The sequence below is a fragment of the Acipenser ruthenus genome, chromosome 15 (assembly GCF_902713425.1).
Source record: "Acipenser ruthenus chromosome 15, fAciRut3.2 maternal haplotype, whole genome shotgun sequence".
Lineage (NCBI taxonomy): Eukaryota > Metazoa > Chordata > Actinopteri > Acipenseriformes > Acipenseridae > Acipenser > Acipenser ruthenus.
In genome coordinates this window covers 23,068,586-23,095,684 of record NC_081203.1, presented here as the reverse complement: position 1 = coordinate 23,095,684, position 27,099 = coordinate 23,068,586, and the positions used below count along the sequence as shown (strand labels likewise).

At 38.4% G+C, this 27,099-nt stretch overlaps 1 protein-coding gene across 1 annotated transcript in view; it reads left to right on the top strand.

Annotated features, from left to right (window-relative positions):
- The window catches only part of LOC117963909 (E3 ubiquitin-protein ligase UBR1-like), a 44,937-nt gene that overhangs the window by 6,108 nt on the left and 11,730 nt on the right, over positions 1-27,099 (top strand). Inside the window, exons 5-36 of the mRNA XM_058987488.1 lie at positions 2,626-2,756; positions 3,356-3,494; positions 3,959-4,021; positions 4,294-4,417; positions 5,373-5,480; positions 6,505-6,593; positions 6,764-6,862; positions 7,781-7,938; positions 8,192-8,291; positions 9,023-9,151; positions 9,700-9,880; positions 12,344-12,405; positions 14,217-14,324; positions 14,427-14,492; positions 14,657-14,758; positions 15,004-15,067; positions 15,381-15,505; positions 15,921-15,973; positions 16,200-16,302; positions 17,107-17,155; positions 17,531-17,685; positions 18,338-18,434; positions 18,563-18,660; positions 21,230-21,310; positions 21,559-21,740; positions 22,356-22,558; positions 23,207-23,300; positions 24,099-24,251; positions 24,585-24,685; positions 25,425-25,512; positions 26,283-26,431; positions 26,543-26,598. Coding sequence (XP_058843471.1) covers positions 2,626-2,756; positions 3,356-3,494; positions 3,959-4,021; positions 4,294-4,417; positions 5,373-5,480; positions 6,505-6,593; positions 6,764-6,862; positions 7,781-7,938; positions 8,192-8,291; positions 9,023-9,151; positions 9,700-9,880; positions 12,344-12,405; positions 14,217-14,324; positions 14,427-14,492; positions 14,657-14,758; positions 15,004-15,067; positions 15,381-15,505; positions 15,921-15,973; positions 16,200-16,302; positions 17,107-17,155; positions 17,531-17,685; positions 18,338-18,434; positions 18,563-18,660; positions 21,230-21,310; positions 21,559-21,740; positions 22,356-22,558; positions 23,207-23,300; positions 24,099-24,251; positions 24,585-24,685; positions 25,425-25,512; positions 26,283-26,431; positions 26,543-26,598 — 3,510 coding nt within the window. The remainder of the gene's footprint in view (positions 1-2,625; positions 2,757-3,355; positions 3,495-3,958; positions 4,022-4,293; positions 4,418-5,372; positions 5,481-6,504; positions 6,594-6,763; positions 6,863-7,780; positions 7,939-8,191; positions 8,292-9,022; positions 9,152-9,699; positions 9,881-12,343; positions 12,406-14,216; positions 14,325-14,426; positions 14,493-14,656; positions 14,759-15,003; positions 15,068-15,380; positions 15,506-15,920; positions 15,974-16,199; positions 16,303-17,106; positions 17,156-17,530; positions 17,686-18,337; positions 18,435-18,562; positions 18,661-21,229; positions 21,311-21,558; positions 21,741-22,355; positions 22,559-23,206; positions 23,301-24,098; positions 24,252-24,584; positions 24,686-25,424; positions 25,513-26,282; positions 26,432-26,542; positions 26,599-27,099) is intronic.

The following is a 27,099-nucleotide window of genomic DNA, read 5'->3' as shown; positions in this document are numbered from 1 at the left end:
GGAACATGTTCTTGCTCCTTTGGTTTCTTGTATTAGCCAGTGCCCCCATAGCTGAAAATAAGTGCAAGACGCGATCAAATTAGGTGATTTTCTGATAGATATTCACTTTTTTCTTTTTCACACAATTTTCTAAAATGAGTACATGTGCTTGAATGCAGAGTTATCAGCATAACAACATATGTTCTTATTTGCTTAATTATAAGGTAGAATCCAGTATTTCTCCTCGGGTCTGTCCAGAATATACTATTATACCAGGTTGCAGCTGCTTTCATAAAATTGTCTGGGCTTGGTTCAACTCACAACACATTAACCCTCAAGAATGATATCCGCAAAAACACAATTTGTGGGGAGTACAAAAATGTACTGCATTTCATTATACAGTATATAAGTTTCCTTTATTCTCACTTTGTTCAGTTTTCAGTTGTTTAGAAATCCCAAGAGATGTTTCATTACCTGGAAATTCTGACACCCAGAGAATTAAAGCAGTATCATTTAGTAACCTTGTCCAATACTTAGTTGAAGACTACCGCTCAGTAGTACATTTATATTGTCTGATATACTTTTGAGAACCACTGATTTAGCAGATGCTTTTATCCAAAGCGACTTACAGAGTAGTGGTGAACTATGCAATCAACAACTGCTGCTGCAGAGTCACTACAATAGGACCTCAGTTCTACATCTCATCTGAAGGACCCCTATACCAAACATCCTTACCTACTGAGAATGCACTTCACCAGCTGCTGCCCTTTGTGCTTTTCCTCTTACTAAATACATCAGTCAGCCACTCAAGATATGATCTCCAGAGCGCCCATTTAGCAAACATCTAACCTGTTTACCCCAGAGAGAGGGAAGCTTGTCTATGTGCCTTCTTTCCATAAACTGCAGGTGTCTCTTTTGAATTGAACCAGACTGCTCTCCATCTCCCACTAATCTCATTGCCACGCTAAGGTCAGAGCACAATTGAGCGCTAATAAGCACTAATAAGTATTGAAAGGGTCACGCAATAAGACAGGCAAAGCTTTTAATGTATTTATCTTTGTTTTCTTGTGTTAAAATATGTTTGTGTGTATAATGTATCTAAACACAAGTACACAAATTGTATATGCTTCCAGATTTGTTTAACCTTTTTCAGAAACTTATAGCCAATTAGCTTTAATTGACTTAATCCTACTAGGATCATCAAGCGGTAATGCCTAGTGGTTAAAGAAAATATTAGTAATAGTACATTAGATCGAGTTTTAAACATACTGGTAGACTTCTGCATTTGAAGGCACACTTAATGTCTTGACTGAAATGAGACTCTCGGTTCACTTTTCCTGGTCAACAGTAAAAACAGTATTCTGGCTCAAGGGATGCAATGAATGTATCTTCCTCTTCCCAGTAGTGTTTGGGGGATACGTGCTTAGAGAAAGTACATGTACAGCCTCTCCCATTTCTTATCTGTGTATACTACCAGGTCATGGCTCAAAGACAGAACATAATACCTACATGTGGACTCAAATCACCCGTTGAGCATGTGGTAGCCTTGCATGTATATTTGTTATATCCATACAGAACTGCACTTTGTTTTACCCCAAGCTCCCTGTGACAGAACACACAGGGAAATAGTTTTCCTGGAAGTAGAGAGGAAGTGTGATAAAATGGTTATTACTACATTCTTGGGATTTCTTTGGCATCCTGCCAAGAGAACTAGTATATACACTGGTATGAAAACCAGATGTTTTCTTTTCCCATTGAAAACTTTTTTTGAAAAAGTTATTTTTGTCTTGATATTACTTGTAGGTATCTATGCAAAACATACAACATAAGATTATAATAACATAATTTCATTTGCTCTTGTAAGTAGGAATTGATGGAAACTCACAACCATTTTGTAATCAATACTGTATATAAAAATTAGAAGTAAAAGGCATTAAAAAAATTATGGGGAAAAAATGTGGTTGAAGATGCCATGCAGTTTATCAAATAGTAATAAACAAAACTGTGAAGTCACGGTTTTTGTCATTGGCAATAATCTACAGTTAAAACTAGGACTGTAACAAAGGGTACATTTTGGCCTTAAGGTTCAGAACACATTACTGAACAAAGGTTCGAACCTTTGATGGTACTCATTTTGCATAATTTCCTGGTGACGTCACCATAGCTACTAGTTTTATATTTGATTGAAAATCCTATTATCCTAAAGGTAATCTATATAAATGGAATAAAACATTCCTATATATATATATATATATATATATATATATATATATATATATATATATATATAGAACAGTAATCATGTTTTTATAATTAATTAAAAAAAAATACACGTTTATGTAATCGATGCTGCTTGTGATATATACAGTAAGCTTGCATTGCAGCAGCACCTTATTGCAGCCAATTAAAAGAACTGCAGTTGACTTAGGCAAAACAAAGCTTTATTTAACAGTCACTTTTTTCCCATTGTTATCTGGTACAGTTTGCTCCACAGCCATGGAACTTATCAAGCAACACTTATTTGGCACTACTTCCATGTAAGGCTGCAAAAATATCTTTTAATAGTTTAGACATTTACACAGTGCTGTTCTCGTACAATGGTGCTCCCTTGTGGGTTGTGATGGGTTGTGTTTGTGTGCGGTGCAGGGAGCAGAGAGCCAGCTGGAGGACGGCCTGATGGAGAGAGCACGAATGCTGTTCCAGGTGCTGTTCAAATATACTGTTGACATGCTGGTGTGGGAGGAGGGACAGGAGCTGCCTGCCGAGCTGCAGCCCAGGTACACTGAAACATGCTTCATCCCGCAACCTGTTTTATTAGTATTATTACTGGATCCCCTTTATTGTGTTAAAAAGTCCTTTGGTTCTTAATGTGCTGTTGCTTGACCATTGGAGTGAGGTTCAACTGCACATTTGAAGTGATTAAGTATCAGGAAGCAGCAGCACTTTTTCTTTTGAAATATCTGCAAATCGAAGTATACAAAATCTATAGGGTTCCCAATTTGAAATTGAACACATACGACACTGCAAAATGTATGCATGACCTCCAGCATTTAAAATTCAGAGGAGGTGTTTAATTTTTTTTCTCTATTTAGGCATATTAAGCTTTAAGACCGCAAGACATACAGGTTGTAACCCACATTTTAACAAATAACATTTAAAAGTAAACACTGACAAGTGGGGCACTGCGGTACGGTATTTGGTATTGTTCATTGCAGTTTAACATTTTCGTAGATCTCAGAACGATCTCTCGGAAGACTACATTTTGTAAAAACTGAAACAAAATGACTTTGTACAAACACAGGTAAACAGATTAATTTTTTTCCCCCAATGATGGATGTCCAGAGTTTTATTTTGTGTTTCTCATTCTGCCGTGTAGTGTGAAAGAAGACACTTATTACTGTGTGCTGTACAATGATGAACACCATTCCTATGACCATGTGATCTACACCCTCCAGAGGTCAGTTCAGTGTGACCTGGGGGAGGCACAGACCCATACCAACCTCATAGACAAAGAGGTGAGTGAGCAAGCAGAGGGGTGACACAGCAAGCTGTGCAGGACCTCTGTGCTAGGAAAACAAGGCTTGGTTTGTGGTACTGTGATTAGAAAGTGCATGTGTTAGTAAAAGAATCTTGAAACTCGTTTAAAAAAACAACTTCAATTTCAAGCAGTCTAATGCAATCTAGTTCAAAATATTTTACAACAATTTTGTCAATGTATCATACCATAAGTATCCACAGCAGCGGTCATTACTTGTAATTGATCTTGTCTTTTGTGAAGTGCCCTTGACTTCAGATCTGGTCAGTTTTTTAGCATGTCATGACAGTAATGCTTAATGTGGCCCTTACAGGTTTAACAACATTCTAGCAGGGAGTGTATGGAGGTTTTATGGCTGAGCTCTTATTCATGTGAGCAGACCCCAGAGCATGCAAAATTCCACTCAAGCCACACTTCAATAAATACATATTACCTTTCCTTCAGGGTCGCAGAGCTGTGAAAAGGGGGACTTTGCAGGCCTGTCAGGAGGCAAAGCAAGCCATCCAGGTGAGTAAAAATATAAATTAAAAACTTTGATCTTGCTGAACCTGTTTTTGTCTGTATGATCTCAATTATGTGTTGTACAGTTCAATAGCATCTAAAAGACTGGTTTATATACAGTACTATCTGTTAGAATACCCCGTGTCTGTTTATCCCTGATTTACTCGGGCTGTTCTGATGCTTTTTGGGTGGGAATTGCAGCTGCTTCGAGGGTAAGAGGCAGGACGTCATGTGGTGCAGAGAATATGAACACCTGGTTTCTGCCCTTTTGTTTACAGTCCAATTCAGAACACATCTCCCTGCAGCCTCTGCGAGTGGAGATTCTGCACTCCGCTGTCATGGCTCACCAGAGCTTTGCCCTGCGTCTTGGGACCTGGTTCCAGCAAGTTGTCAACTATTCAGGTCTGCTCTGTTTTGTAGATGAATTTGTCTATTTATAACGAAGTATTATTTTTTTCCTATATTGGTGAAGTCCCATTATAATCTAAAATCTCAATAAGTAATCCCTCAAGTGATTGAATAAGAATATGCGTACTTCATAGAATAAAAATATTGCATCATTTGATTTTATTCTTTAGCATAATCTTGGAGGGTTCTGAGTAATGCACAGAGGGTTTAGGATATATCAAAACATGAAGTTCTCCCTCCGATGAACACTTCATCAAATTAACTTTTTCAAAAAACATCCCTATTATAAGTAATTAAATAATTTCAGTGTCTAATACAGAAGTAAAGTCATTTGAACAAGCAGCCTGCCATGTTGAGTGGAGTTCTATTTCCTAGATCACTTTACTGATCTTCAATGTTTAGGTCTTTCACTTTGATTTTGTGTATATATATATATATATATATATGTGTGTGTATATATATATATATATATATATATATATATATATATATATATATATATATATATATATATATATATATATATATATGTATATGTGTGTGTATATATATGTATATATATATATATATATATATATATATATATATATGTATATATATGTATATATATATATATTCTGTTTGTCAGTATTTCAACTCTTCTCTCTCTTATACTTGAACTTGTGCTGTATATACAATGTCAAATTCTGTTCAACCATCCAAATGATGGTTTGGGTTAATGTTTGAACTTGACTTTTTTGTTTTTATGAATCCCACCTGCCTGCTCTATGATAAATGTATCTGCTGGTTAGTATTTATTTACCTGTTTAGAGTTAGTTTCTGTGTTAGACGGTTAGGAACTGTTTTATATAATAAATAAGTCAGCAGAAGTATGTCTGTAAATATATATGTCAGTATATCTGTTACCATCTTGTCAGAATAAAATGTTTCTTTCCTGTCTGTTTCCCAGTTGGCTTTCGGCAGGTGTTCTGTCAAGTGTCCCTGCAGGCAGCACTGGACCCTGAGCTGCACTGTCTGATCAGCAGGCTCATGCTGTGTGATGCTAAACTATATAAAGGTTAGTATTAATTGGGTCTTTTAACCCTTTGCGGTCCATTTATTAATCGCGCGTCAGGCACGCCAGGTCTAATTAATTTTCACACGCGCAGTTAATTTTATACGCGCTGTTTAAAAGTATTTTTTTTCACAGTCAAACAGGTTTAAATGGCCCTGCATATCAACAAAGCACACACTAGGCATCTCCAGCCCCGCCCCAGCCTTTTGTTTGCTATAGCGTTCAGCTGTGTAAGAAATAAATAATAATAATAATAATAGTCGTACATACCGATCGATCATCTCCAGATCACTCGTTTTATCACCAAACTCCTCAATAATGCGATCCAAGTCATTATTTTATTACTATAACATCTGAAAAAAGCTCTGCAAATGTCCATGATAGTCTCAGTGTCAATGGACATTTGGACGCCCATTATCTGATACCTGATACCATGTATGACTATTCATGAAATACGCCTTTTTTTTTTTTTTTTTTTTTTTCCGACTTGTCTCGGCTCCTGTCGCTACCACTCGGCAATTGAATGGGTTTCTCGGCTTTTTCCGGAGAAAAAACGACTAAACACCCGTTTATTGCGTTGCTATAATGATGTCGGACCCAGTCCGACAAAGGACCTGTGAGGAATAATTGCAATGTCGGACCCAGTCCGACAATGGACCGCAAAGGGTTAACTCAGGTTAAATCCTGAATCAAATAATGGACAACACTATTAGGTTACATAGGGGTCCCAAATGACAGCAGCAAGGGGAAAGTTACCACGAAGGGCCGATGGAAAAGGGCCTCTTAACATGGGGGTCATGGGAAAACGTAGCCCCCCTTTCTTTGTGATGACATTCATTTGGTTCTTTACTAGGGTTTTTTTTTTTTTTTAATTAGGGATGCATATTTTTCAAGTCCTGTGCTACAGATAATATTGTGCTTTGCAATACCTATGCACTTCCTGTGTTGTAGGTCACATGGTCTGATTGCATTGTCTCAAGAAAGTATGATTAGAACGGTTTTATAACTTGGAGATTTATTCCTTCAGGAGCACGAAAGATTGTTCACGACTTGATTGTCTGCAGTTTGCTGATGGAAACTGAATATAAGCGTCTGTTTGCTATTGAGTTTGCCAAGGTGAGTGGGACCCTTCAAATATAAATGCTACATATTTCAGTTCTTGATTTTAACACTATTAACCTATTTGCCTGAATAGGATCCCACAAGCACCTACTTCATAGTATACATGAGGTGGAACTTTTGTTTGTACTGTGAGTTATAAAATCCCTCATTTCATATTTCCACAGAACTACAAGCAGCTCCAGGAAGACTTTATAAATGACGACCATGAGAGAAGTATTTCGGTGACAGCTCTGTCTGTCCAGATCTTTACTGTCCCCACGCTGGTAGGAGTGATAGTATTTCAGTATATTTCTAACTGTACCCCTATATCTTTTAATATAGCTTTGGCTATGCCTAATCATTTTTCACATGTGCACCAATTATCCCTGTATTGTGACCTTTCTCAACAACCTCAAATCTTTGTGTGTTTTCTCGAAATTAACTAGCTTAAATTTTACAGGCTAGTTTTAAAATCCCTGTTCAAAATCATTTACAATAATGTTCTGCGATGTCACATTTAGAGCTGTACAATACACCACAATATCAAGGTGCCACCCATTTCTCCCACGATACAATGTAACTTCATTTTGGTTAGTTTCATCCTCCCTGTGACAAGCTACTCGTGTCACATGTGTGGGTAACCGCCGATATGCAAGACAGAGAGACATGGGGGTTGGGTTGAAATGCCGCTCATGCGCAGGATTTATTAACACAAAGGAACAGAAAGTAAAACAAACTGTTCATGTGACGCTACCAACAATGGTAATGCACAGAGGACACATACAGTAGACTAGAAAAGGCAAAATAAAACACAGTACAAAAACTACAAATAAAAGGTGCCACACAGGGTGAGCGGTAGCCTTATTGAACGAGGCGTCCCGTTCCAGGAACCTGCTACACTATGTAACCCTCGCTATACATTACTTGGGATCAGTATCCCCCGAAACTAATTTACTTATGAGTCATACGACAACTTCTTCATACGGCCTTGGCTGGGCATTGCCTTCACAAGTACCGTGTTGCAGTTTCAGGGTTGCGTAGCTGTAGTTCCTCATGTGCAGAGCAATCGCCCTGCTACACTCCCCTATGCACTTTCATTTTCTAAATCTGTCATCTCCCTGTAGCTCTTACTTTTGCTCATTTTGTCTCTGTGCCATTGTCTCTGTTTGCTTTCCCATTGACATTGCCCTCCTTCTCTGCAGGCCAGGCAGTTAATTGAGGAGGGGAACGTGGTCAAGGTGATTATTGACACTGTGATGGAGATGCTGTCTGAGCACCTGGATGACAATAACCGCTTCCACTTTCAGGGGTACAACTCTGAGAGGTTTTTCAGGATACAGGTGGTCTTCCACGATCTGAAGTAAGTGGACTTTTTAGAAGAGAACAAAGAAAACAGTACAAGCTTCTAAAAGGTTTCCATTTAAAGAACTACAAAGAACAATGATTGTTTCAGATTTTTTTAATTAAACATTGTGAAAAAAAAAAATACATTGTGTAGATAGAACAGCTTCATATATCGACAGCTTGTCCCATATTGTGTCTACCTTGCTTCTAGTGTCTGGAATCATGGGAGAATCAGAGTTGCTCAGCAAGCTATTGTTGTGTCTCCTTAGGTACATTCTGATCAGTAAGCCAACCATCTGGACTGAGAGACTCCGGCAACAGTTCCTGGAAGGTTTGAGAGCGTTTCTGGGAATGCTAAAATGCATGCAGGTAGGGACCTTCCTCCCAGTCTCCAAATTGCTTTTACTTTGATTTAAATGTTATTTACAGAGGATCTCAGCATGTTAACCTATTGTTAGTAGTTTGGAGAGAGTGAGTCTCATGGCATTTACCAACAAAGATGTTATAAACCAGGAAAGGGAAGATCTTTCAGGGATTATTCCATTAAGAAACCCTAATTAATGACAGCCCCAGGTATTTTTAAACTGCAGGTAGCTTGAAATATCCTTGCCTGTCATTGAACTTGACTTTGTCTGCAGAACTCAAACTACCTAGCACTGAACAAAACTTGCTCATTCTATTCAAACCCTGCCACAATGTGACCTTTCAACTCTATGAACCCAACCTACTCTATATAGGCAGGACCAGCCAAGTTTGTCACATGATTTGAATAGAATGAGGAGGTCTGTTCAGTAATAAGCAATTAGGATTTCTGACAAGCTCGCAGACAGGGTAAAGACAGATATTAAATAAAATACTAAACTCAATATTGGATCAGCAGAAGCCAAAACCAATCCCAAACATCATAAATGTCAAGGGAGGTGAGGACCTTTGCTGCTTGAGTACCGTACAGTTGCCTGTGAACTCTTATAGCATTGCTACAACAGCACCCAAGAAAGACACAAACCTGTTTCTGCTTTACAGAACTAGGACAGATGCCATTTTTGAACATCTTATTTTGGGTTAGAGAAGATCTGACCTAGGGGTTCCATGTGTTTCAGGGGATGGAAGAAGTAAAGAGGCAGTTTGGGCAGCACATAGAGGTTGAGCCGGAATGGGAAGCAGGCTTTTCCATTCAGATCCAGCTGAGACACACCCTCTCCATGTTCCAGGACTGGTGCACAGCTGACGTGAGTAACCACCAGTGCCACCAAACATGCATATCCACCCCATTCATACCCCGCTGTTTGCTGAATTTACTCTTACTCGGAGAACAGCACAAGTTATGTCAATATCTTGCTTTCTCTGATAAGATAAAAGTAGCTCATTTTGCATTTAATTGCTTGACAATACAGGGTATTGAAAACTACACATTGATATCTAAGGGAAATCCTAGAACAACCATTATCCTTAGCATTACCATGACCTGTGACTACCGAACAAACACAGCTTCCCTTTTAAAATAAAACTAGAATGATTCAAGGCAGACTTTTAAACCGGTCACTGTGACAGACACTAAATTGCTGTTTTGTTTGAGCTAGATATTGTAGCATTTTGTGTAATTAAGAAAGTATATTGAGATCTCCAGCTAAAAGTTAATTAAATCTGGACTTTTGGTTGCAGATTGGTCACGTATCCCTCCATAAAAGTTTAAACACATTGAAGACTTGATCTATATCGAGAACAAATGCACCTATACTGTTCTAACTGTATAATACTTGTCTAACTATTTCTGCAGGAAGAGCTGCTGTTGCAGGGCTACAAGGAATGCTACAACACTTTGATGTCCTGTACTAATCAGCCATTCAAGAGTGAAGAAATAGACACCCACATGTGTAACCATGTTCTGCACTGCAAACCATACAAAGTGTCCCAGGATCCTGTTAGCATCCACCTCCCAATCTCCAGGCTTCTGGCTGGTGAGTGCCACCTGTAACACTCAATTCCAGATTTACAGGAACTACACGATAAATCAGCGTTAATTTTTTTTTTTTAGTAGACCTCAATATTCTGGTATTTTGTATGACCTGTATTGGGTTGTTTGGCTTACCCTCTTGCCAAGGACACTGCTGGATCAGTATACTTCTACATCACATTCAATGTATTAAAATAGAATCTCTTGTATAGTGATATATTTATATTATGAGGACTTAAGGTCTCCACACACTGGACATGATGTGTTTTGTCCTGCGATAACATGGTACTTTCGCTGCTACACTACATTTCACTCCACTGGTGACAGGCGCGTGCGATATGCAGCTAATAAAAATGTGGAATACATAATGCTTTTCAAAATACGTATTTCAGTAAAAAATAAATTTAATCATACACACCAGCTATGTCCAGTTCCCTGGAAATGGACTGCTTGATGTTCTTTATAATTTTTGTGTCCTTTTATTGTACAGCTCCGGTTATTTCTTTACTAAAGGCGCGCAAGAGAAGCTGTTCCTCATTGGTCAGTTCTCTAGCTGCCACGCTACAAAATCGCAATTTACGACATTCACTTGTCGCATGGTGTCCGGTGTGTAGAGGCCTTTACTCTACAACTTATAATAAAGCATATAATAAACACAAGGTCATGCATCAAAACCAGAATATACGGCAGAATATATTGGTCTATATACAGTATGTTTATCCATGCCTTTCATGTTGGTGTTTTGTATACAGTACTGTGCAAAAGTTTTAGGCAGGTGTGAAAAAATGCTGTAAAGTAAGAATGCTTTCAAAAATAGACATGTTAATTGTTTACATTTATCAATTAACAAAATGCAAAGTGAGTGAACAGAAGAAAAATCTACATCAAATCAATATTTGGTGTGACCAGCCTTTGCCTTCAAAACAGCATCAATTCTTCTAGGTACACATGCACACAGTTTTTGAAGGAACTCGGTGGGTAGGTTGGCCCAAACATCTTGGAGAACTAACCACAGTTCTTCTGTGGATTTAGGCAGCCTCAGTTGCTTCTCTCTCTTCATGTAATCCCAGACAGACTCGATGATGTTGAGATCAGGGCTCTGTGGGGGCCATACCATCACTTCCAGGACTCCTTGTTCTTCTTTACGCTGAAGATAGTTCTTAATGACTTTCGCTATATGTTTGGGGTCGCTGTCATGCTGCAGAATAAATTTGGGGCCAATCAGATGCCTCCCTGATGGTATTGCATGATGGATAAGTATCTGCTTGTACTTCTCAGCATTGAGGAGACCATTAATTCTGACCAAATCCCCAACTTCATTTGCAGAAATGCAGCCCCAAACTTGCAAGGAACCTCCACCATGCTTCACTGTTGCCTGCAGACACTCATTCGTGTACCGCTGTCCAGCCCTTCGGCGAACAAACTGCCTTCTGCTACAGCCAAATATTTCAAATTTTGACTCATCAGTCCAGAGCACCTGCTGCCATTTTTCTGCACCCCAGTTCCTGTGTTTTCGTGCATAGTTGAGTCGCTTGGCTTTGTTTCCACGTCGGAGGTATGGCTTTTTGGCCGCAAGTCTTCCATGAAGGCCACTTCTGACCAGATTTCTCCGGACAGTAGATGGGTATACCAGGGTCCCACTGTTTTCTGCCAATTCTGAGCTGATGGCACTGCTGGACATCTTCCGATTGCGAAGGGAAGTAAGCATGATGTGTCTTTCATCTGCTGCAGTAAGTTTCCTTGGCCGACCACTGCGTCTACGGTCCTCAACGTTGCCCGTTTCTTTGTGCTTCTTCAAAAGAGCTTGGACAGCACATCTGGAAACCCCTGTCTGCCTTGAAATTTCTGCCTGGGAGAGACCTTGCTGATGCAGTATAACTACCTTGTGTCTTGTTGCTGTGCTCAGTCTTGCCATGGTGTATGACTTTTGACAGTAAACTGTCTTCAGCAACCTCACCTTGTTAGCTGAGTTTGGCTGTTTCTCACCCCGTTTTATTCCTCCTACACAGCTGTTTCTGTTTCAGTTAATGATTGTGTTTCAACCTACATATTGAATTGATGATCATTAGCACCTGTTTGGTATAATTGTTTAATCATACACCTGACTATATGCCTACAAAATCCCTGACTTTGTGCAAGTGTACCTAGAAGAATTGATGCTGTTTTGAAGGCAAAGGGTGGTCACACCAAATATGGATTTGATTTAGATTTTTCTTCTGTTCACTCACTTTGCATTTAGTTAATTGATCAATATAATCTATTAACATTTCTATTTTTGAAAGCATTCTTACTTTACAGCATTTTTTCACACCTGCCTAAAACTTTTGCACAGTACTGTATTTATGTATCTTATTGAAATTAGTGTGCATGTGTTACAATACTCTGTAAATAACATTGAAATCAAACTGAAAGGTATTCAGTGTCTGGGAGTTCCAGGTTTGATCATATATTCTGCTGTTGTTTGCAGGTCTATATGTCCATCTTTGCAGAAGCGGTGCCATCAATAGATTGCATGAGTACCTGCCTGCGGTGAGTACCCTGCTAGGTGTTTAAGTTGCTACCAAGACAGACTCTGCTGATCTTCATTAATGCCAGCCACAGCCTGTGCAGTATACCGATAATGATTTCCATCTTCCCTTTCTTCACACTGTATCTCACAGACTTAGATGGAGGTAATTGTCAAACTTAACACCTGGAAGTGGGGCATGCAAATTGAGATCTTTCTTGAACCTAGTATGGTACCATAAATCGTTTTAAACAAATAAAAACATGAAAAACATATTCGCAAAAACATATGCTTCTTACCAGTTCTTCGTGGACTCCACACAACAATGAAACCTTTCCGCAGTCGGGCTAGGAAAAACATGGACAAACTGCCCTCTTCTCCCAGAAGGTCATTTTATATCCGTGTGTAATGACACCAATCCCACCCGATAGTATAAAGGGAAATGACGCGGAAGGGTCAGATGTCCTGTATTTTTACTTGTTTCGTAAGGCTAGGAAGCGTGGACGTAGTAGTAGTTACGTTTATTATTGCAATATTCTTTTTTTTTCTAAATCGAATTTCCTGCTGAAAGTATACCCACTTGCATTCTGTGGTGGTCCGTCTAAGCATTTGGGGTGCAGAAGAGACAATGGCCATTTATTTGCTGTGCAAGCCCTCATATTATCTATTGGAGGAGAATCTTTTGCCAGCGGTTTTCTGCTTTTGCACACTGCTATATTTAACCAGAGAGTATAGCTGTACTCCATGGAAACCGTACCGTACTTCCAGTTAGCAGCATGGCTGCTGAAAGGCACACATTCTCAGAATCAGGCATTGCCGAAACAGTAACTGAAGTTTTACTGGCAGCAAAGAAGAAACCTACCCATGAATGCTATTCTACAAAATGGTCAGAATTTGTGACTTTCTATATCTTTCTGTTTCTATATTGCTGCTGGGATTTCTGGAATTCCTGAGACACCTGATTCTGTGCACTATTGATCTACATATCTAGGACCAAATCCCTTCGGAATAGTGGTCAGCTGTTCATCTCATTTGCCCCTCTTCTTAAAGGCAGACCAGTGACAAAACAGGCGATAGCAGCATGGCTTAAGGACAGTATCAAGCTCTGTTACGAACTTGAAGGAAGCCTGCTAGTGAAGCACATTAAGGCTCATTCTCTCAGGGGTGTGGCTACTTCCTGGGCAAATATTAGGACTGTTCCTATTGCCGATATCTGTTTGGCTAACTTTCATGAAACGCTAACTTGGATGTTTCCATCTCTCACCAGTTTGCTTACACGGTTTTATCCACTGTAGGGGATAAGTGTTAAACAGCATTCACATTTCTCCTTTTCACCTCCCTTTCTTTTTATTCTTTGGTATACGGGGGGTTCCATTGTTGTATGAAGTCCACAAAGAACTGGTAAAAAGACAGAAATTACCTGTAAATGGGGTTTCTTCCAGTTCAGAGTGGACTCCAAACCTGTCTTCCCACCCACCTTCACCCGCGGGTTTTGGTGTATAGATAAAATACAGGACATCTGACCCTTCTGCGTCATTTCCCTTTATACTATCGGGTGGGTTTGGTGTCATGACGCACGGATATAAAAGACCTCCTGGGAGAAGAGTGCGGTTTGTCCATGTGTTTCCTAGCCCGACAGCGGAAAGGTTTCATTTTTGTGTGTAGTCTACCCCAAACTGGAAGAAACCCAATTACAAGTAAATTCCGTCTTTTTTTTTTGTGTGAAGTCTACATTGTGAATGGAAATGTGGAATTTCTAATTAGCTGTACAATATATAAACGTTTGCCGAGATTGTTAATGTAATAAATAATGAACAATGTGTTTGATTTTCAGGGCTGTGACATTGCCTACATGGTGGAATACCCACTGCGCTGCTTGGTGCTGGCAGCACAAGTAGCAGCTGAGATGTGGCGGCGAAATGGACTGTCTCTTGTTAGCCAGGTAGGATACAAGGGAACTGATAAACAGTCATAAAATACATTGCAAATAGTAGTTTGTGAGAATAATGTACATATATACAACTTTTAAATCTTTGCCTTTCAGGTGTACTACTACCAGGATGTAAAGTGCAGAGATGAAATGTTCGATAAGGACATCATTATGCTACAGGTATATTTTATATTTAAATGGATTCCAAAGTGACTTGACCAGTTCAGGGATTTGCAATGGGGGAAAAAGTATGTGGCATAAAGCAAATGAAACTTGGGGTCATATTCAACAGCATGCTCCTCCACAAGTAGCCAACAGTTAAATGTGTTTATTACTGTCCACAGATTGCTGCTTCTAAAATGGACCCCAACCATTTTATGATACTAATTCTACAGCGGTTTGAGCTGTTTGAGTTTTTCAACCGGAGTACTGTCAGCAGAGATAAGGTGAGTAGTAGAGCCAAGTGAAGTGATTTACATTTTACTAACTTCAGCATATGTTTGGTAATAATTTATATGTATAGGCTAATTTTTTAACATTCAATGGGCTACTTTTTTACTGACAGACTTCACACACACACACATACAACCCACACGGCGAGATAATCATGTGGTCTGCGTATTTGAGTGAGAAAGTGGTATGTGAAGTGCATTTCTCTTCATCCTAAAGTGCATTTTCCCTTCTCATGTAGGAACTTGTCAAGCAGGTAAACCGGTTGACAGAGGAAATGCTCCATCTTCTAATCATTATTTTAGGTAAGCCCAATATCTGTTTAAGTCCATGTCTTTGAATTCATGTATTAAAAAAAAAAAATATATATATATATATATATATATATATATATATATATATATATATATATTACTCCTGTTTGTACTCATTGTGAGATGTTGTACTAAAATATTACCAACTCAGAACCTAAATTCCATGAATCAACAGCATCTAGAGCAAATTTAACTTCAAAACCAATGATGATACTGACAAAGGCTCAGTTAAAACAGAATTTACAATTGAGTGTTTAAACCTATGGATGAATCACCTTCTGCTCTTTACTGCCCCCTGTTGTAGGTGAAAGATACATCCCTGGGATCAGCAATGTGACAAAGGAGGATGTGACAATGAGAGAAGTAATCCATCTGCTCTGCATTGAGTCCATGGCACACAGTGGCCTGGTCAAAGCCTTGCCTGACAATGTGAGACCCTTGTGTTTTATCCCTACTTCTTTTGAACCTTTTTATTAGCAAGGACCACAATTTCAAGTTGTGTGGTTCAGAGGAAACCACACAGTTTATTTGTTTTATAAATAGAATATCACACCCTACTGAGCTTTAATATAGAAAAAAATGCTAATTCTGAATGGTCTGCCATAATCTGTTATGCACTTATTCTGGTTTAGTTATTTTTCCATGACAACTTCAATAGGGTTGCTATCCTCTACTTAACAGTGGAACAAAAGCTTAGTAATTGAATTTATTTTTATATTGTAATATTTAATTACGTGGCTAATTTAAAATTGAGAAGGCTTTTTAAATGAAATGAAAATGTACTCACTGTGTTATGTTCTCATGGAGATAATAGCAGGTTGCACTGTTATCTTTCCCATAACAGGAAAACAATGAAACTGGCCTGGAAAATGTCATCCAGAAAGTAGCAACATTTAAGTAAGGATTTTTAGTTTCCATTGCAAATCAACTTATTTTGTTTTGAGATATTTGTTACACAATATATAGATTCTATTAACATTCCTTGTAGAGTCTTTACTAATATTCTTATTCACCCTGCATACCTCCTATGTAAAGCAAAATAAATGCTCCCTTTCATCTTGTACCTGTCTGTTTGTCAGACCATGCATTCAGGGTGTGATCATTAATTTTATTTCTTGTCTAGGAAACCTGGTGTCTCTGGGCATGGTGTATATGAACTGAAGAAGGAATGTTTAAAGGAGTTTAACCCTTTCTTCTACCACTACTCCAAATCCCAGCACAGCAAGGTAACTTTAAAATCATCAATTGACAAAGACAGGCCAGTATGCAGAATTTCCTCTAATAATACTGGGCATGGTCAGTAACCAGTTAAAGTAGCTGTTATAGGGATCCTTGCACCAAAATGAACAGTATTCTGAACAAGAAGCTTATAGGAATTTTAATCCATATTTGTATCTATTTTCTGCACTAACATCACCCCTGAGACTGATTTTGATTTTGTTATTGTTACTTTTATTTTTGAATGCAACACAATAGATTCAAAGTCGCAGCCTCTTCCTGGTATCATAGGTCACTTTTACTCCATTGGTAAGAAAAGAACCAAAAGATCTTCAGTACTACATACTACAGTGTTAAAATTGCTAATGCTACTACCGGTAAGAATAGAAAATCGTATTTTAAACCCTTACTCGACACTCCCTTAAAATAACTAAAAGCCAATACATTCTTATTGTAAATCTTACATTGAAATGCAAATCTTTATTTTATTTTTGAGGAACTGTTTTTAGCGTTTATAATGCTTTGCCTTCGATTTTCCTAGTTGCTGGAATTATGGGCCAGTCATATAGTTATGAGTGTGGAAGGATGTTCTAATGGTCTTGCAACCAGGAAACTAACCAGGCTACAAGCAAGAGCATTATGCTGCTCTTTAATGAATGCACTGGTGGAGTGTTTTGCCTCTTGTTGGCCGCATGGTTAGTGTCCTTTGTCGTGCTGTGGCTCTGTAGGGGTTTACTGAGTATGCACAGTTGTCTCCCTCCTTTGTCTAAATTGGAATAGAGGTTGATATGCTTTTTTAAATTCAATTCCAGGCAGAAGATGCACAAAAGAAGAGAAGAAAGCTGGAGAACAGTGGTAAAGGTATGAAATAAAAAGTTGTTCCAAGTTCAAGCTCCCTATTATGTTGGATGTAATTGGATAAAATGATCATTAAGGATGACTATTTTATTAAGTCACATTCAGGATCCATGACTGCAGGGAGCTGTGCTTACCGATAAATCTCAATATTTAACCATAGAGATGTATTGTTTCACAGTTTGCAAATACATGGGGAATCAATTCAACTGTATCACAGGGAGATGTTTCCAGCCTTTTACATTTTTCATATTCAGACTAGTGACACTCAATTACATAGGGAATTAGTAGCCTGTTAGGAAAGAACTTCTGCTTGTGGTGTCCCTTATCTTTTTTCCCTGTTATGTATTCATTTATTTATTTATTTATTTATTTCTCCAGCTCTACCTCCTCCAGACCCACCCGAATTCCTTCCTGCCTTTGCGAACATTGTGAATGTGTTGAACTGTGACGTTTTGATCCATGTGCTCCGAACAGTGCTGCGGAGAGCAGTGGAAACCTCAGGGAAGCTGTGGACTGAAGCCATGATTCAGAGGGTATGAAACAACTTTGAGGTGCTTTGCTAGATGTGCACATGCAAGAAATGTAGTTTCAAACTCCCTAAGGTCATCCCTCTAACTTCAGTGCCATTCCATTAAAATGGTATGTTAGGATTTTTTCGGTGAATCGGGGTCTATCGTTATACACAAAGTTTGATTATGAAAAAGTCTTGCCCATAGTGTGATATTGATGACTTATGAAATGTATCAAACCGTACATGGGTGTGTGAAGAATACAGATCTTTACTATCGCAGGCGTTAATACATTTAGCTATTATATTTGACATGTTGTCTTCTCATTCCATTTGGTTTATTCTGGAGCACTTAATATACATTGCCTGGCCACTTTATTTGGACCCTTCCCTAAACATCGTGTTGGGCCACCATTTTTCCTAATCACAGCCTTAACATTACTTGGTATAGATCCCACAAGATGCCTTCAAAGGTGTCTCGAGGGATGATCATCCATTCAATCATTGATATTTCATGCAATCAAGAGAGAGGCAAAGGATCGTGGTGGAGAATGCATTGTACAAGTTCATTACAAGCATGCTCAATTAGATTGAGATCTGGAATTGTGGTACCCATGAAAGATGCCTGAATCTTATCTCATTGAAAGAAGCCATTTTGTTTTCTCCCACTTTAACAGGTGCTCCATCTGATTGGTCAAGGGTTGCTAGAGGAAAAGCAACAGCTGGAGGCAAACAGGGAAGAAGTAGCCTTTGACTTCAGCCTCAAAGCAAGAAGTATGTTTTTTTTTTGTGCCAGTTCATTCACTTTGGAAATAATTTTTCATGTTCAAAGAGCAATCTTGTGTGAAAACCTTTGCAGTGTATAATTTGTGCAAGATTAGAGTTGTTTGTTTTGTTTCTAGGAATTGAACACGGCAAGTCTCTCCTGACTTTCTTAGAGAAGCTGAAATTGGTCCCTCCTTTGGAGGCGCAGAAGGACATGATCACCTGGACGTTGCAGGTAGAAGCCAGAGCCCTTTTCTTTTTCTAACTGGCTGCCCGTTAACCCTATTTATGTCCATTGGCCTTATTCAGTGTTTATTTTTTATTGTATTTTTTATGTTTATATAGTTTATAAACGTTCTAGTCAAAAGTTTACATACCCCAATGGAAATTTATAATTTCTAGAAATTTCTCAAAACAAAATTATATGAAAAATCTTTTTGTAGCAAGTTTTGCTTTTGTGGGTGAGAAAAAGTTACAAGAAATATTTATTTCAGCTTTTTTTTTTTTTGCAAAAATGCTAATTCAAAAGTATTCATACCTTGACAAGGAAAATGAAATTAATAGCTAGTTGAGGCACATTTAGCAATAATAACCTCTTTTAAACAATTAGGATATTTGTCAATGAGCTTTTGGCATGATTCTTTAGTGATTTTTGACCAATTTTCAATGCAAAATTGTTCTAGTTCATTCAAATTCCAAGGACTTATCTTGTGCACAGCCTTCTTCGACTCATACCAAAGATTCTCAATTGGATTTAGATCAGGACTTTGACTAGGCCATTCCATGTCCTTGATTTTATTCTTCTTTAACCATTCTGAAGTAGATTTTGATGTGTGCTTTGGATTGTTGTCGTGTTGGAATGTCCAGTTGCGCTTTAAACCAAGTTTTGTAGTGGAGGGTTTCAGGTGACTGGACAATATCTTTTAGTATGCTATGGAATCCATTTTATCATGTATTGGAACTAAATTTTCTGTGCCAGTAGAGGAAGAACAGCCCCATAGGAGGATATTACCACCTCCATGCTTGACAGTAGGTATGGTGTTCTTTTCTTTGTACGCCTCACCAGAGTTTCTCCAAATGTAACGACTGTCAGCGTGACCAAATAGCTCGATTTTTGTTTCATCACTCCACAAAACCTTTGACCGAACTCATATCCATCATTCAAATGCTGTTTTGCAAACTTTAAGCGATTGTCCTTGTGACGTTTTCCTTGGCCTGTAACCATTGAGACCTTCACCATCCAATACTCGACCTCTGGTTGAAATGGAAACCCCAGCCCCACTTGCAGCCAATTCACTTTGAATATCTCTGGCAGTCAATCTCGGATTGTTACTAACCTTCCTCACAATTCTTCTATTTGTTCTTGGTGCTTCTTGGAACCTTCTTTCTTCCAGACCGAGGGAGCATTGTGACACTACCGCGAGTCTTGTACTTCTTGATAATAGAAACAATAGTTGAAATTGGGATACGCAGATGCTTGGAAACCTTTTGTATCCTTCTCCAGCTCTGACAATAAATCAGGTCTTCAGGTAGCTCTTTACTTTTTCCCATATTGACTTATTGGTAATGACAGAAGTCATCCTATGCCTAACCCTTTTATACTCCCTAAGAATGTTCACCTACAATCCAGCATTTTCTTGACTTTTCTAGAATTTGGTTCTGCAATTTGGTTATGTTGAAATTTATAGCACCTTGTAGACAATAATATCATAACATCAAAGGGTATGAATACTTGAAATTGAAATTAGCATTTTTGCCAAAAGATTGCTGAAATAAATAATTGTAGACATCTATTTCTTGTAACTTTTTTTTCCTCATCCACAAAAGCAAAACTTTTGCTACAAAAGATTTTTCCAAAAATTATTTTGAGACATTTTCGAGAAACTGGAATGTGATCAAGAGGAAGATGGATGGTCACAAGCCATCAAACAAAGCTGAGCTGCTTGAATTTTTGCGCCAGGAGTGGCATAAAGTCACCCAACATCAATGTGAAAGACTGGTGGAGAGCATGCCAAGACGCATGAAAGCTGTGCTTGAAAATCAGGGTTATTCCACCAAATATTGATTTCTGAACTCTTCCTAAGTTAAAACATTAGTATTGTGTTGTTTAAAAATGAATATGAACTTATTTTCTTTGCATTATTCGAGGTCTGACAACACTGCATCTTTTTTGTTATTTTGACCAGTTGTCATTTTCTGCAAATAAATGCTCTAAATGACAATATTTTTATTTGGAATTTGGGAGAAATGTTGTCAGTAGTTTATAGAATAAAACAAAAATGTTAATTTTACCCAAACACATACCTATAAATAGTAAAACCAGAGAAACTGATAATTTTGCAGTGGTCTCTTAATTTTTATATATATATATATATATATATATATACATACATACTTTCAACACAGAGAATCCGTGTGGCAATGAATGAATGATGATGATTGCAATTGAAGATGATTTATGAACTGTGAAGGGCGCTCAGGGCCCGATGACTGTGGTGGTGACTCAGGGCCCGAGTGAAAGATAAATTTAGCCGGCCTCGTCCGTGGGTGCCCGACGGCTGGAAATACAGGAACAGTTACATGCATCCCAGTGCTGCATATAGAAAGTGGCTATGAGCCACCTCCCCCCCAGGACGAGGCACGCTGCAAGGTGGTGGCTGGGGAGGATGGAGGCCGAAACAAAAAGAAGTGACATGAAAGAATAACAGACAGAGCTTTTATGCGCTTGCTGATGACGTATTGGTTAGGGGCGGATTCTCATGTGCAGAAAAGCAACCAAGTTTACAATTCTTTTTCTTTTGTAGATGTTTGAAATAGTGAAGTGTCTCCGGGAGAAATCAAGCCCAACTGCAGCAATGAGTATTGAAACCACCGACCCAGGGGAGGTAATTTTTATATATATATATATAAAATGTGTTTTTATTCAGAGTTTAAAAAGGCAGTCGAGATACCACATCCAGGGGATTGAAATAGACATGTGAAAAACTCTTTACAGTACATCCCAGAATTTCCTATATTAAAGAAGAAATTTTCCACAGCCTGTGTGGTTTACACCACTGCCCCTGTTGCTCTCAGAAAGAACCTTGGGTAAAACACTGATTTGTCATGTTTTTTTTTTTTTTCTTTGCTGTAGAGCATTCAGGACAAGGAGAAAGCAGAAAGGAAGAGGAAGGCAGAAGCTGCTAAGCGGCATCGACAGAAAATCATGGCCCAGATGTCTGCCATGCAAAAAAACTTCATAGAGTCTCACAAGATGCTGTATGAGAGCACACCCCAGGCCCAGGGGCCAGGAGAGCCTTTTGTACCTGAGGACAGGTGAGAGCCCTGCAGAAACTGACTGTAGTGCTGACCAACATAGAGGACTGTCATCCACCAGGAGAAACTAACAAAGACCTATGTCTTGGAAGAGTATACTAAACCATTGCAGTTTATTGAAACAAATGGTTATGATATTTCAGCAGTCTTTTAGTCCGTGCAGTTGTTTCGCAGTGTCCCTTACTTTATCTTTTGCCATTGTATGAAGTGAATGCTGCTTCTAAAATGTACAGTGAAGTATTACACCTCAAGATAACTCAGTGTAGCCTGGGCATCTACAGGGTGTAAGTCAAGCATCATAGACATCATTTTATAATATTGGTTGTCTCTTTTTTGTTTCTTGTGATATTTCTTTAAGCAAAGAGGAATGACTTCAGATCATTTTGATGTGGTGCAAATAGTCAACTGTTAATAAAACAGAGAACATTGGCATAAAATATGATATTGCCTGTGATAACTGACTAATGGAGCATGCTGTATATTGTACCCACTCTTGCACAGTAGTTTTCACCATGCTCTGTTGTTTACAATGCATTCAGCTTGTTTTAACACACTTCGACACGCTGTACCACAGAAAACCTTATGATGGGAAACTTGTTTTTGTGTCCCTGGCAGCTCTGCAATGATCCTGGGAGAATCCAGAGTGGCTCTGGGCCCGAAACGTGGTTCTGGAGTTGTGGAGAGAGAAGCTCTGACCTGCATCCTGTGCCAGGAAGAACAGGAGGTCCGAGCAGACAGCACGGCCATGGTTCTGACTGCCTGTGTACAGAGATCTGCTGTACTGACCCAGTGCAGGGGCAAAGTTTTACCCAACACAGGTCAGGAGTGGAAGATTGAAAACAAAAACACGCTAAATTCTTATATTTATGAGAATGAGTGAGGGACACGTATACAAATTATACTAGAGCTGTTTACATAAGAATAGTTGATTTATAACACTGATTTAACTGAGTTATTCAGTCCACATATTGGCAGCAATAATAGTTAACACACATTGGAATATTTATATTAAATAAGGAATACAAGATAAAATCAACATTCAAATCTCAACTTCAATTTTCTCCTAATATGGTCTGGATTTAGTTCCATCATTTTAATAGTTACTAAATTGACCTCAAAGTTATTGCATGGTGAGTGAGTACATGCTGTGCTTTTTGCGATATCATTTAAAATGGAGCAATGTTTCTGGCACTATTCTTTTCCATTGTAGACTTGCATTCATGCCCAGTATGGGCATTTTGAAAAAACGTGAATGCATATTATAGGGCTGTTACACATGAGGATCACAAATGAAGCCTAAAGTAAACAACACAATTGAAGGTAACAGTACAGAATCTTTGAGTACCAAAAAGTTTCAATTTTAAAAATGTTACCTTTTGAGAAAACAAAATCTTTACATTCTGCATTGAAATGACAAGGATTCCAATTTTTTTTTTTTGCGTGTTTTTTGTGTTTATATTTTTTAGAAACCTTCGAACCTCTGTTTATGCACCCGGATCTGGCCTGTGGTACACACACAGGAAGCTGTGGACATGTCATGCATGCCCCCTGCTGGCAAAAGTAAGTCCTACATGAACTTGTTAAAAATAAACACTTTTACCTTTCAGACAATGGATATAACTGGATATAAGGGTTGCTCATGAAAGTCATCAATTATTCACACATTAACTTTTTTAGTTCATTCTAAGACTGAGATGTTCTGATAATGGGTCCATGCTCTTTTTATTTGTCACATTAATTCTTCTTTCTACATTATAGACATAACCCTGTCATGCACACAGCTGTTTAAATGTCTTTACAGCATCATATGAGGACATGTGCATGGAAGGGTTACATATACTTGTGTACTGAGACCACAGAAACCAGTACTACTTGGCATAATTCCTACACTAGTGTACCTTGAGTCCAAGGGCTCTGTATTTAATATGTATTCTGCAATTTCACATTACATTGTATTACTTATATATAAAGAAAACTGAAAGTGCTTTTATACCAGTAAATATTCATTTTAAAAAGGTAATTACGTAAAGGAAGATATTTAAAGACATTTTGAAAAGGTTTAGTTTTTTTATTTATTGTTTTTATACACGTTTTGATTGGTGGATATGGAATGTCACTTGATGACCGAGACTTCTTCCATGGCCACTACAATACCTGGTAGCTCACTGCAGCCGAGCATGTTTGGGATGAAAAATGGCTGGATGGCGGATAGGGAATAATTGTGAAACCTATAAAGACTTCTTGTTTCTGCACTGGCTTTAAGATATGGTTCACATTCTACCTGTGTCTATTGGAGAGTGGTATGTTATCTCTCTGTATGTCTCCTCCATGTTAAATCGTGTGTTGTCTTGTTTCCAGGTATTTTGAGGCAGTTCAGAACACCACCAGGAACCGCCTTCATGCAGAGCTGATCTTTGACCTGGAGAATGGAGAGTACCTGTGTCCCCTCTGCAAATCCCTTTGCAACACAGTCATCCCTCTCATTCCCCTGCAGCCACTCAAACTCAACTAGTAGGTACTCTGGCGATGTGCATGCAAACACATGATTGTTCTAGTGGGGGGAGAGATTCTACTTAAACAGAGAGGTTTTACTGTGTTCCGGCTTATAACAAGAATGCAAGGGCAACTCTGGCTCTTCCAGACCAACCTTAACTTATCTATGCATGTCACATGTTAGCATCTTATTTTATCTAGAAAAATGCTTATCCAGTTATAATGGTTAGGACATCTGAATCTGGTGATTATAAGGTGATTATCTGCCGGTCTTTACATACACGTGGTATTTACAGCTGTGGTCGGGGATGTACTGTACTTTTTGTTCACGTTCTTGTTTTCCTTTTACAGCGATAATGCAGAGTTAGTGGGACAGCTTCTGACATTCCCCCGATGGCTGGAGATTGTCTTGGCCAGGATAAAAGGGCTAAAGGCCACATCACAAGCCAACGGTCAGTTTACACCAAAATGAGTGGAGCACCCCTGATGACTAACCTACATTGAAAGGGTTAAAAACTGGGAATACAACACAGAAAATACACATTGTGTTTCTTTCAGCCACCTTCATTTTGCTTGCTGTTAGAACAGTTTATTGTTGGATAGTAATGAGTAGAACAGCTGTGAATATCACCTACGTCCCCTTTCAAGCTTTGCTCTGTGCTGATCCTTGTTAAGGTATTCATATTTTTACATTCAGGGTATTTGTAGTGAAAGTTATAGACTTAAGATTTTGGTATGTGTGAATTATGTCTTCTGGTTATATAACACACTCTTGGAAAAATAACTCTACTACACTAAGTGATGTAAAATCCATTCCATAAGAATTCCGAATTCTGCTACTGACACCGTACTGTGATGTGCCTGTACGGTTTGAAAAAGTTTCTAAATGTATCTGACTAGACAATGGAGGAACAAACCGTCCTTTAAAATAATAAATATACTGTAAGTATCAATATAAAACTTATTGTAGAAATAGGTTACTGGCTGGAAATTTGTGTTGACCCTTTATAACTTCTCTTCTGTGTGCTCTTATATAGTGATTCCATAATTCTAGACAGTAACCTCCATTTAAGTATTTTATTTAATACCTGATGCATTTAAAAAGTGTGTTTTATATTTAAAAAGCACAGTAAATCCAATAAAAAAAACACCCTAGTTCAATAACTGTGTTTCAATTCTTTTAATTTGTAGACGACAGTCATGAAATGGCAGAAAATCAATTTTTTATGGAAAGTCCTGCAGATTTTAGATCTATCCTGAGTTTTGGAGTCCAAGCAACGTAAGTAACCAATTGTAGGACGTGGGTAAGGATTCTGTTTTCCTGGACATTTTTCATCAGTCTGTCTGGAGCCAGTTTTGATTAAATACTGACAATTGGAATGTTAGTAAGTTTCATGAATTCTCATCAAGGTGATCAGATTTTATAATTGCACTGAGGAAAGCACTAGTTTGATTTCCTCAGTGCAATTAATCTCCATACTTTGGCTGATTGATCTCCATACTTTGTCAAGTTGGGTCTTAAAGGATCCAAGTGATTCTGCCTCAACAGCATGACTAGGTAACCCACTCCATGCAACTACCCGTTGCTTTGGAACCTGTAACAAAATTCTAATCGTGTTCCTGTTAGTTTAAATTAGGGTGTCTAGAAATTTTTTAATATACCTTGGCATCTAAAATACTCCAACAAATCTACACAAGTATAACTCTTAGCAGTGCCCAACACTTAAACTAATGCCAGCACACAAAACTTTCCATAGCCACAAACATTTCAGGGTATCTTGTTTTTATCTTCAGTCAACCACAGTTGTAAAGGTTTTAATAACTGGAAGTACAGGTCAGATCTTCCTGGCAGTGGAAGTGATTAAATGAATCCCTATGTCAGTGCAGTTCAGTGCTCATTGGTGCTAAACAGAGAAGCTGGTGTCTGAGACACTGACATCCAGTGTCATTCTGGGCACCTCACCAGAACATCACCGGTGTGTCATCATACAAGTCTTGCTGCATTGTTATAGATTCGTCATTGACTTTGATCAAACTTTTCTCCTTTAGAGCACAATACTCAGAGAGCATCAATGAGATGCTTGTTGTGTGTGCTACAGCTGCCTACAGGGTGGGGTTAAAGGTCGATCCAAACGAGACAGACCCCCGAGTCCCACTCATGTCATGGAACACATGTGCCTTCACTATCCAGGCAATAGGTGAGACATCCATGTTTTTTGTTAATCTTCCAGTAGATATTACCTTATTTTAATATTCCTTCCTTGAATAAAAAAATGCCTAAATAACTTTTTTTTTTACCCCCTAAACAGAAAATATGCTTGAAGAGGAGGGGAAACCTCTATTTGGATCTCTGCAGAATAGACAGGTAATGTGAACTCTTGACCTATAAGAAATACTCTTATATGCAAGGCTGTAGGTTGTGCTTCTTTTCTAGTCCAGTAAACTGTCATCAACATTTCTTGTCAAGGCTGTAAATACAAAACTAGTGCTGTCAGTATCATGAAAAAGTTGACCATAGACGCATGTAAAATGCATACAGACAGACGAACATATTCATGTTCCCTCTGAGTCTGATACATTCATTTGAATTGTTCTAAAGAAAGTATTTATCTGAGTTTCATCACAATTGAAAAAGCTGTTCTATAGATGTCTGTTAATGAAATTGACATACAGATGGACCGACAGATAGCCTCCTTATATACTGCCAGAATCAGATACTATCAATTTCCAGGAGAAAAACAATATTCATTCATACATACATACATACATACATACGTGCAGAGGATAATAATAATGTAAACTCACTCCTGATGACCTACTCAATATAAAGACCAGCTCACTGTTAAAAGTATTTCCTGTCAGTAAC